General features: G+C 38.7%; 1 protein-coding gene across 3 annotated transcripts in view; it reads left to right on the forward strand.

The window, feature by feature from the left end:
• LOC144934341 (receptor tyrosine-protein kinase erbB-4-like) overlaps nt 1–12,526 on the forward strand; it is a 240,005-nt gene that overhangs the window by 149,082 nt on the left and 78,397 nt on the right. For all 3 annotated transcript variants that reach the window (XM_078860026.1, XM_078860032.1, XM_078860040.1), the window contains exons 4-11: nt 2,827–2,952; nt 4,829–4,894; nt 6,691–6,809; nt 7,256–7,397; nt 9,464–9,577; nt 11,107–11,233; nt 11,822–11,895; nt 12,147–12,237. In XM_078860026.1, coding sequence (XP_078716152.1) covers nt 2,827–2,952; nt 4,829–4,894; nt 6,691–6,809; nt 7,256–7,397; nt 9,464–9,577; nt 11,107–11,233; nt 11,822–11,895; nt 12,147–12,237 — 859 coding nt within the window. The remainder of the gene's footprint in view (nt 1–2,826; nt 2,953–4,828; nt 4,895–6,690; nt 6,810–7,255; nt 7,398–9,463; nt 9,578–11,106; nt 11,234–11,821; nt 11,896–12,146; nt 12,238–12,526) is intronic.

Genomic DNA, 12,526 nt, shown 5'->3' on the forward strand with positions numbered 1-12,526 from the left:
TTTGTCTTTAAACATTGAGGTAGATGTCTAATACATGAAAAGCAGGTGGTCCACACAAAAGGGTAGATTGCCCAATAAAGCAATGGAATTCTCTGCAGCGGAATACGTGTACACTCTTATGGGGGTGGCTTTGCCATGCACATATGTGGCAATTTCCAATTTTCTGCATTTATTGCAGTGTTCACTGAGTGTGGTGACTCCACACGTTGCACCCTTGTGTCTAGTGTCTGCTTGCGAGAATCAGGAATCATAACTCTTATTGCCAAACATTTTTACTAAAAAGGGAAATGCTTCGGTTTCCTGCTCAGCTGCTTTATTTTTGGATATTGGATTCGTTCCCTGATATTGAAGGAATGAAGTGTGTTCAATTCAAGCAAGATGTTTGTCACGTGGCTTTCCGTGCTTTTAAATTGCAGCATGTACGGTACAGTGTCCGTGCAGCAGTTCGTGTGTGTGCTTGGTTGTCTGTATCAGATATTTAAATGACGTGAAAAACGTTCATGTTAGCAATATGCTTGTAAAGATAAAGAGGGCTGTTTTCTGTTAAAAATTGTACTTAAAAGTTATTTTTCTTTCTCTCTCAGATGCCATGTTTAAACATACTTTCAAATGAAATGTTGGAGGTTTGTTCATAATATCCACTGTACAGCATGAAAAATTGTGTGATATTATATTAAGTAATATAATATCTACGAGTAAATTATATAACTGCACAATATATAGTAACTAGAGGGCGGTACATGCTGTGCGTGGGGTGAAGCTTCCCACCAAATCGAGTTTATTTGTTTAACAAGGTGGGAATCCAAGAGACCAGGATGAGTCTCATTTGTGTGAGTGTATCCTGGGTCACGAAATTGACAAAAGCAAAACAAATCAGGTGGACCAACGAAGGATATGGAAATCAGTGCAACACAACAGTGTCACATGGGAAATGTAAGAAAGTGATAAACATAAATTAGTGTTAAAAAATTAAATCCTGTCATGTAAGTTCCCTCAGGCAGAACTTTTTTAGACTCATCATCATAGAAATAATTTACAAAAAACATTAAACAAATATCGGGTGACTATTGTACTCCTATAAACAGACAAGGATATAAATGGCGGCTTGCCATCCTTTTCCACCTCCATGTGGCGATGGCTCTTTCCGAGCTCTCTCCGAGCTTACATTTACAAGCAAATTTCTTACATTGACATACTAATTTTTCATAATACAATGGGTACCCCCACAGCTTCATTTCTGAGTTACATTCACTAACAGCCACCGTTAACTGTGTTAGTAAATGGCGGCTTGCCATCCTTTTCCACCTCCATATGGCGATGGCTCTTTACTAGCTCTCTCCGAGCTTACATTTACAAGCATTTCTAAACCTTTGGAAACAGTTCTTTGATTGGGGTAGACCTACTGCCTGTTATGGAGACCTCTCCAACATTAACATTAGCTGCCCCGCCCATCTCTAAACTTTTATAAACAGCTCTTTGATTGGTGTAGACCTACTGCAGGTTACGGAGACCTCTCCTACATTAACATTAGCTGCCCCGCCCATCTCTAAACCTTTATAAACAGCCTGTCTCAGCAGTTTTCCCCTTCTTTTTTCACCTAATGACGATGGCTTGTGTTGCGATCGAAACGTCGTGATATTGTAATTATAAATTTTTTCTATCTACGTGGCTTTACCGAAAGACCCAAATAATATGAATTCCTGCATCACGAAAGCTTTAAGTCAAGAGACAATGATATATGTCATCAGCCCCCTCCCCCCGCCTCTCCCTCATGAGCTTACTCTCTCTCCTGTTGGACCTGCCCTTGCCCAATTGACTCAATTCGCTTGCTCATCAGCTATGCCCTTCCATAAATTGACCACTCATACGTCAGCACTCACCAGACACCTACCATGTGTGTCATTTGTGTGCAAAATACTCAGGAAAGTAATATTTCAAACAACCACATATCTTGCATAAGTGTTCTTAGCATGTCAATAAAAAAAATTCCTGCATAAATCTTTTGCCATATTCCAATGGGTGACGTTCTTCTAGAAGATTTTTCTGAAGAAGAGTTGGTAGAGTGGTAGCATCTCTATGACAGTGTGTCACTTTCATAAGTATGGAGTTCTCCCCTTTCCATCTCATTAGTACTATCTCCCAGTTTATTTACTCCAATTCAACACATTTAATTATTCAGATAAAGTGCAAGCTTTGTATGTAGCAATGGCCAAGACAAGAAGGCCTTCTTACCCAGCGATTCCCACAATGTATTACACCGTTGCTACCCCCTAAAGTCTGCAACTCTTTTCCCCCAGCCATCTGTGCTGTCGAAACTCTGCTTGTCTTTTGAGTCCAAGCTCACACACTTCTTTTTTCCAATAATAATAGTTGATTGCTACTGTCTATAACATAACTACGCCCAGTTTCTGTAAAGTATCTTCAGATCCGATCACATTTAGAATCTATATTATACCAAATTGAATGTATAACTATTATATATTTTGACTTAAAATTTTCGTGAATGCAGGAATTCATATTCTATGGTTCTTTCGGTAAAGTCACAGATTTATTTGTTCTATCTACGTGACTTTACCGAAATAACTATAGAATAACTATTATGTAAGTGTCCCTGGGTTGCACAGCTGGCCAGATGTTACTTTTCAGTGTAAGAATCCTTTGGGGTTTTGGTTATGGTAAAAAATATCTCAGCGCTCGAGCTAAAAAGTGGTTTCCTCAAACGTGTTCAAAAATCTTCATTTGCAGTATTGCTACATGTTTTCACTTGTTGCCATTGTTGCTGACTATATGTAAGCGCCTTGTTAAATGCCTATTTTAAACTTTCAGAAATCTTACATGGAGGGGTGTACATAAAGGAGAACAAGCACCTCTGCTACCACAACACTGTGGACTGGTGGGACATTGTGAAAGAAGGCAGCATTGTCAACATCGACATGGACAACAGCACCACATGTAAGAATTGTGCACTGCTTGTTTACTCACAAGTGTACAAGGCATCAGAATCTTATCAGAATCTGTATTTATCCTGGAGAAATCCAATGAGCTATGAAGCTCTTGTTTATAGATGTCCAGTAGGGGCTGGTCAGAAAGTTACAACAACAAAGAATACAACAAAACAATAGGACTGCAAAGTGAGGGAAAGGTAAGCAAATCACTAGAAATAAATAAAGAGCATACATACATAAAGTATATACGTTCAAATTGTATAAACACAATTGTCTTTTCTGACATTTCCCCAAAAGTTTTATTTTCACAACCATTGCAACTGTTTCTTACATTTCTTATTTAATAACTTTTATATAAAATGTAAAAACTAAACTAAAACTAAGAGTGTGTATAAATGCCCCTGAGATGGTTTTGTGAGGATTCGATGGCCCTAATTTCACAAGAGCGAGGCATGCCAAACCAGGGCAAGCAGTTAATTTTATTAATTAAAGATCTTCTGATATCATAAAAGGAAGGTTATTATGCTGTTAAACCAGTACAAATATCTCTCACCACTAATGTTAGCTGTAGCAGGGAATCAAACTTACATCACCTGAAGCAATGGTCTAACCACCGTACCAACGTTCCTCTATTCAGTATAGCACGTTTGAAGTGATATATGCAGCACACATATAAAGTAGCATTTCTGTAGAGGATTTCACATCTGGCATTTGAAGACATTTCTAATGCTTATCCTAAAATGAAATAAGTCAACCAGATAAGGAAATATATAGCAATGTACAAGTGTCGTCGCATATTATCTACAATGTTTTATAATGCAATGTCATTCCATACTATAACTACTGTTAGGCAAAGTATATTCATCAACAGTTTAACAAATAAGCCAAAATAAGATTGTATAAATGTCTTCCTCTGTTTTGTACGTGTGTACAATACCAACTTTTTAACTTGTTTTGAAAAATCTAAACGCTACATTTTATACGGAATTGGTCATTTTTATGTGGCAGAAAAAGCATCTCAATTAATCATTATGTACCTATGGAAATTAGGAAGTTGCCTTGCCATTGTCTTACTGCCAGTCACGTATGGATATGGTCACTTTAAACATTCGTGCCAAGGGATGCCATACTAAAGTATCACCTTCATCAATCAATCATTCTTTATTTTACGTGCCAATATTGCCCTCAATAAAGTAGGCATCAGTCTACATTACAGCAGAACAGGAACGATACACGGGTACAGAGCAACAGGGATGGAAAAAAACCCGTTACGACCTCAACATCACGGAAGGAATGTCAGGATGCTGCATGATCAGTCAGCGATTGCAGCACAATTCATTTGTAACATCCTAAACTTGAATTCACGTTGAGATATCGAGTTGGGAAATAAGCACAATTATACTGGAAGTGCAACGATTAAACACTCCCTGGTGATCATACTTAGTTGCTAACAATCAGGTGTAAAAAAGTTAGTGATAGGTGATGTGGTTTAACGTTTACAATTGCAAGTCTATCACATCCATTTCCTAACAACTCTGAAAAATCCATCAGGAATAGAGCAATCGATTTCCATAATATCAGCTTAATGTCAGAAATTAAAAGTAAGTTTTGTAATTTTAATGTTTTATTATTATTAAGCGTAGATCATCTATTTTTGTATACAAATTTCTGAAATATTAATTTTTACATGTCCTCATATAGCAAATGGTATTTAAAATTCATGGCACTGTTCTTTGATATAAATTAACCTCATGATTAGTTTCAGTACTTTTTTTTTATATTAAACATCGTAAACTATGATAGTTGAAATGTAATATCATGACAGCAACAGGTATTTGTTTAATGCCCCTTATTAACATAAAACTTGTATTACCCTTTTTCAGGTGCTTCCTGCCATAAAGGCTGCCATAAGCACTGCTGGGGAAATGGGATGAAATACTGCCAAAAATGTGAGTACAGTAAACATCACAGCACACACCCGCTCTGTCGCAACCCTCTACAGACCAATCAAGCATTAAATGCTTTTGACATTTTATATTTTTTTGTTGTAGTTGTTGTCATTTGATCAATGATAGCTGTAAAAACTCTTTGGTTCTTTCGGTAAAGTCACGTAGGTATAAAATAAAATAAATCACGACGTTTTCGGGCGCAACACAAGCGTCCGTCATCAGGTTGCACCTGAAACGTCGTGATTTATTTAATTTTATACCTACGTGACTTTACCGAAAGAACCAAAGAGTGAATTCCTGCAGTCACGAAAGCTTCAAATCAAGAGAGAGCTGTAAATGTTTCATACATGCAAGAGTTATTTAATGAAACAAATTATTACTGCTGTCAGTTACAAATGTAGATATTTTTAGAATGTAGCCTATGGAGAAGATTTCAAATTGCATGGTTTAAAGTATTTGCAGACAGGTACCAATTTTTTTTTCATAAGGCCATTGTTTCAAGTGATTTGTGAAACTTGCATATGCTGGTTGTTATATTGTTTATGGGCTGGTCGGCTGGATTGCATCATTGTTCAATATAAATGCTTATTCTGCTATGCGATTAAACGTTGAGTCCATGAGCATCGGAAAGAATATGTATTTTTGGCACCGAATATATGAATTGAATTGGATTTCTATCCCCTTTTTAGCATCTGGTAAGAGTTATTTAGCTATATAAAGTGTATCCCAGACACATGAGTTGGTGCCTTGTTCAGGTGACCACAACAGTGCTTGTACAGCGGTAGTTTTGAGAACACGCTGGTGTTAGACAAGCTTCCATTTTCACTTTTAGACTTGGTTTAATCATAAAATAGTTCGACATTAAAAGCACATCACAAACATTTAAATGAGAAAAAATGGCTAACATACCTGAAGGAAATTTGAATATCCTCTTGTTACATCTAAATGTTTTTTTTTTCCCAACAGACAATGTAAACACATTTTGTATGCGTTTTTATATACCCTGTAACATTTCAGGTTCATTAACCACCGCATAATTGCATTAATACTGCGCAGTACGATAACTATTTCGTGAATAAATTCACGTGCAGAAATTCTGATTTTAACAAAAATAATGCAAATCACTCTGCAATGATTTCTGTACTGTGTTACAGAAACCGTTTTTGTACAAAATTTTAGTCAAAAAATCTCCAATTGTGTATAAAAAATGGTTACCTGCTCATTCTATTTTAACGTAGCCATTTTTTTCATCTAAAGCGCCTTGAGAGTTTATGAAAAGCGCTATATAAGCTTGCATTCTTATTATTATCGTCCTCTTCTCAATATTCTAGAAAACTGCATTTTTTGCAAACTAAGAAATACGATTTTTGTTTATGTTTTGTTTCAACACTAACTTGGTATTCCAGGGATTTTTATCTGTAAACCAATTTAGCCACATGCTAAGAGGGATAATGCCGATGATCAAGAATAGTGATGGACTTGCAGCCAAGGAATATAATGCAGCCTCCAGTATGTCCAATGTGCAGGTGCTAGGTAGATTTTTAGATCGCAGAACTGTGAGAGATGGCGATGCATTGGGGAGGCCTTCATCCAGCAGTGCCTTGACCATGATAATCACGGACAACTTCTCAGCCACCATGGCACGTCCATTAAAAGGATGATGAATCATTATCATTGTGACTGATGATGACGACGACGATGTTGTTGCTGCGTTAAGCAGCAACACGTGGGTAATTGGGAAGCAGCAGTGTGAGATTGCGTTCTGCTGACATCTGCGTGGACTTGTGCCGTGGCAGTCACCAAGCTGACGTGCGCACGGCAGTGCGATGGCCGTTGCCATGGCCCTACTCCCAGTGAATGCTGCCACTCCCAGTGTGCGGCTGGGTGTGATGGTCCACGGGACACACACTGCTTTGTGAGTACACACCTCTGCCACACAGAACAACAGCAATGTTATGTTGAAGGGCACTGCGGTGTGGCGAGATGTTAACTCCCTCGCCTGGTATACAGGTGGTTGTGGGTTAGATCCCGACTCTGAAGCCTGTATATTTGGAGTCTGCATGTTCTACCCGTGGTGCCATGGATGGATTTTTCTCTGGGTTCTCCTGTTTTTCCCTCCACATTTCAAATCAACATCCGTTTAGAATATTTGGCTGCTGTACATTTCACTTCTTCGTTGAACAATCATTTGTGGCTAGACCGCTTCTGAAAAAGAGCTTTAGCTCAGTGTTTCTTACCTGTTAAAATTAAAATAGTTTAGTTTCATAAATAGTTTAAATAGTTTAAAATGCCCTATAATATGGCAATGTTTCTCGCCCCCCACCACCATTCAACACTTTGCCTCTATTTTCCTATGACCAGGCATGCAAAAACTTCAATGACAGTGGTTCCTGTGTGAGCCACTGCCCTCCACCTACCATCTACAACCCCGTCACCTTTGCACAGGGCGACAACCCAGACGTCAAATACAGCTACGGTGCCATCTGTGTCAAGGAGTGTCCACGTAAGGAGCACACATGCTGTGTTTTTGTCATGAAATTGCTCGACCGCTATGCTTGAGCCTTCCTCAATCTTCACTCTCCCTCCATTTGTCTACCCTTTTCTCCTTTTCTCCAAGCCATGCATCCCCTCCCTTCCCACCCCCTTCTATCATTCTGTGCTTTCAAAAAAAATCTATGAATTTCTGATTTGTGGAGGCATCATCATTTGTTACAATTGTCCCACACACCAGGGGATGGGTATTCATAAAGCTGCCTCTTGTTAGTGTGCACCACTGCTGCAGGACAGAGATCGACACTCGTTCAAAGAAAATATCCCACTTCTTTCCTTTGTCCTTTTATTACTGTTTGGGAACATTTCATGAAATTACTTGGCCTCTGATGGGCACCCAAAGAAACGCCATTTTTGCAATCACAAAGTCACGTAAAAGAAAAATGCTTTTCACAATTATGTCATCATTGTTGTTATTCTTTCATAATGTTGACGATAATAATGACATATGAGAGGTTGGAACTTTGCATAGACACGTCAAAAAAAGAAAGGACAATCAGTGCTGCATGATGAAGCGACATTAACCATTTTGGTGGCCTGGTTTTAAGCCACTACACGGCACAGTAGATCCACCTCATCAGTTCGGAAATCATATTTTTTATTATATTTTAACTTACCTAAAGCCATAATAAATAAACTTTAGCAATAGCCTGGAATGTTTCAAACGTAATTTGAAACCGTGTTTATTTATTTATAGCTAACTAAGTGGCTCAGCGGTCGAGTGAGCGGTCGAGCGAGGGAGCGAACGAGCGGCTCGCAACTGGAACATTGCGAGTTCAAATCCTGGTGGGGGGTTGACTCAGCACATCATGCCTCCTGGAGTTCGTAGAGTGACTCCCGATTTGTGCGGAAGTCAACATCAATTGGTTCTCCGAATGGAAAGACTTGCCCCCGGCCATTGGAATGTAGATTTCCACCGTTGGCTTAGGGCTCTAAACGGGAGATGAGCACTGCCTCACTATTCATTTTAGTAGCAAATCGCCATGACTTCTGTTTTTACTCTTTAATCCTTTTAAAATCTGGAAACTTCATAGAATATGGTAGGGGTAAGCAACCAGAAAAACAAGAAGAGCCGCGATGCATGTAAATACGAGACGGTGGACCATAATAAGTAACGTCACGAAACAGTTCCTTAAAGCGCCGCATGTGGCTCCGGAGCCACATGTTGCCGACCCCTGGGGGTAGGGAAATACAAATTGTGGCATTATTAATCAGCATGTGTTTCTTTTAAGTCCCAAAATGGGAAGGTAAACTCACCTTTATGGTTTCTTGGAATTACGTTTCAGACAACTAATGCAAAAATTTTCTTAATTTTGCCAATATTCCAAAAATAACCGTTTCTTAGACCATTAGCATGGGATGCTTCATCTCCACAAATACAACAAAAACATGTATGTAATCATTTTTATTCAGGAAATATCACAGGCCTTCCAATGCAAACCAAAAATAAGCGAATTGAGAATAAATATATATCATCACAATGAGTTCCCAATTGGTATAAATATACACCTGGGTTACAAAAATAGCTCTGTTATTTACACCAAAAAAAATCGCTTTTTTAAATATTAACACGTGGTGCGATTATTTCTTAATCACCACATAATTAACAAAGGAGTTTAGAGACATTTCTACTTCGGTTATTTTCTTTAGATAACATGAATACTGCCGTGTGCTTACCCATCAGTGCATATCCATTTAATGTGCTTTATAATTGATATTGAATTGCCATTTATACATGCCCCCATTTATTTATAATCCTGCTATTGAGGTGAGCACCTTACATAACGACTGCCAGGTTAGCGACAATGTGTAAGGTTGTAAAATTTTAATCTTGATCGACTTGCAAGCAATCTCTTTGATGAAAGTGTCCTATTTATTTTGCATAGATTTTTGTTTGTTTGGGGAGTTGGGGGTGGGCCAGGGGGATCATTCAGGCTTGGCTTATTTGAGGCAATGTAACATGAGACGTGAACTACTGTACATTGATGCTGGACTCGTCCCACGCGCGGCATCCCGCAGATAATTTCGTGGTGGACTATAACTCATGCGTACGAGCGTGCCCAGCCGGGAAGCATGAAGTGGAAAAATTCGGCAAGAAGAAATGTGAGACCTGTACCGACGTCTGCCCTAAAGGTGCCTCCTGCATGTCTGGGTGTCACCAGAGTGCTTTTCTTTTTACATACACACACAGAATCAGAATATTTATTTAACCTGGAGGAACTCAATGAGCGATAATGCTCCTTTTTCAAAGATGTTATAGTAGATGTGTCCAATCCAATATCCAAAACCTGACATTCGCCACCAATTGACAGTGACGTCACTACAGCGCATGTGCCAAACGTGTCCACACTTACACACACATAGGAAAAACGATACTAATCGTGTGTAATCTACAGAGTCTTACTTATTGTCAGCTATGCCGGAAAATGTTTTACATAGTTTGACCATCACCAGTTAATGTAACCAGCTGTTAGCATACTTTTAAGGTGTATGTTTATTTATGAGGGACGGTCAAAACTTTTTTGAATATGTAACGAAATGTACACAAAATCTCAGCTATATCAGATAGTCTCTTATCATAGTAACCCCTAATGGCCATGCACTTATTTGATGTTGTGATTAATACATAAACATTTTTCAGCAATAGCCTAGTGTTAAATCAGTGTGCGATATGCTTTGCATATTTTATATAAAATATTTCGACCACTACTTGTATTAATGTAGATTTCTGAAAGCTATTTCACACACATGTCATATCAATTTAAGCCAGATGATTTAGGGAGAAGAGGAAACAGGGAATTATTGAGTTAGAGGCAGTGTTAGAATGGGCCTCTTGGCAACCAGTCATTTGCCGAGTGAGCCGCTCCTGGAGTTGAGCCACAGCATTATTTTGTGATGCTTAAATCTCAACTTCAATCCTATTTTAACTATGTTTTTTTACCAGATAAGACGCATTGAACTGTATAGCTCTTTTCAGAAGCAACCTGGCCACGAATTAGCTGAATTAAGTGGTGATCATGTGGAAATGTATAACAGCCAAATATTCTAAATGCATGTTTGTAAATGTGGAGGGAAAAACCGGAGGACCAAGAAAATAATCCACGCGATCACGGGGAGAACGTGCAAAATCAAAATATACAGGCGTAAGGTTTGGGTTCGAACCCATGATATTATGTATACAAGGCGAGATTGTGAACATCTTGCCACCTTGGCGCCCATTCCACCAGTACGTGTGTAAAGTTGAACTGGGCATACAGTGGCCCCTACTCTAGGACCTGCTTATCAGGTAAATGCTCAGAGGCGTTTTTGTATGGTATAAAGCTTGCTAAATGTGTCTGCGTTTGTTGAGTGGTTATATGTGTGTGTGCGTGCAGCACTGCGCTACAAACCCGGCGAGCCGAGTTTGATTTCCGCTCATGGCCAACAGCAGTAACTATTATCTGAAACAGTCCTGGGCCTCTCCAAGGTCGACTCAACCTCAAATGAGTAACTGGTGCTGTGTGTAAACGTAGCCATTCGGGAGACAAAGGCGGTTCGGTGTGGTGCTGACCACCCACCCCCTTCGTGTGCCGTGCCAGCCTTCATAGATGCTCGCTGACAGCACTTGGTCCTACAGTCTGTTAAGGCTATTTGGAGGATCTTTGTCTTTTATGTCTTTGCAGCATGCGACGGGATAGGAACAGGAAACCTAAGCCGATCACAGACGGTGGATGCAACCAACATAGATACATTTGAGAACTGCACAAAAATCAATGGAAACATTGCATTCCTCACCACAGGCATCAAAGGGTAACCATCAAATTAAATCTTTACATTTTGTCATATGTTGATTGTTTCCGCTTCGGTGCTCTTTGGGTTTATACGTCTGAAAGAACGTTGTTGAAAAATTGTCCGCATACTACTCGTTGTGCTGAAGATTTTCTTTTTTTGACAATAGAATGTGAACAATGCTTTTATTTTGGAACACAATTTGTCGATACGTATTCGTCTTCCATTGTATTTAACATTGGGGTTTACATGCTCCGGTACACATATCCATCTAGTCTTCTTCTTGCTCACATTCCATGTACTGCATGCACTTGTATTACACATAACTGTATTAAACATAACATGGTATAAAAGTTGTGTTGTTAAAACCTAATTCCATTAAAATGACGAAGTAAATATTCATCAGCACTATTAAGAAAAAGCAACCCGGAATTGTATAATATTTAATTTTGAACTAATTGTAGCCATACTATGTTTTAAACTTAATACTTATTTTAAGAGCAATTTTAGGTTGATGTTCTGGTCATTACGTAGTTGTATTCAGTATTTAACTTCACTGCCGCTACTCCTGTGATTAATGTGCCATATATTTCTCCCTTTTTTTCCAAGGGATGATTACATGAAAATCCCGCCTCTTGATCCTGATAAGCTAAACGTTTTTCGCAGCATTAAAGAGATAACAGGTACTGTTGATATATATTTTTTAAATACAGTTTAAAAATAACAATACCCACTTTCTAAATACATTGAAGGGAGAATAAAACTACGCATGTTTAGCAATTTCGTCCAACAAAGTTCATTGCTGATATTTGCACTTTTTGTAATGGGATGCATCACCATTGTTGCCATAGTTTTATATATATAATTTGTAGTTATTATATGATACTAAATGTTATATATTGCTTTGTGTTTTGTGTTTGTGTGTTCGATTAAGGTCATCTTATGATCCAAGCTTGGCCAGAAAATATGACAGACTTTGCTGTTTTTGAAAACCTCACGACAATCAGAGGCAGAGTGTTACAGAGGTACGGTTTAAATGATGACCTGTTCATGCATATTCAGGTTACTCTACTCAGCACAATCTGCGTCTGAATTCCACTTTGTTCACAAAAAACACAAGAGAGCCAAATGGCTGTGATGCATGATGCATGTGAGCAGAGGCAGTTAGATTGGCGAGTTGGCATGTGCACCTTCCTTAAAGTTCAGAGTGAAACTTTATGAACGTACACCAACGAACTGTAAAACCACTGAAATAAACGATAAATTCAACATTGTCACGAAATCTCGAGTGGACAACGTTTCTGACTAAACAAT

This window comes from Lampetra fluviatilis, chromosome 1 (genome assembly GCF_964198595.1).
Source record: "Lampetra fluviatilis chromosome 1, kcLamFluv1.1, whole genome shotgun sequence".
Lineage (NCBI taxonomy): Eukaryota > Metazoa > Chordata > Hyperoartia > Petromyzontiformes > Petromyzontidae > Lampetra > Lampetra fluviatilis.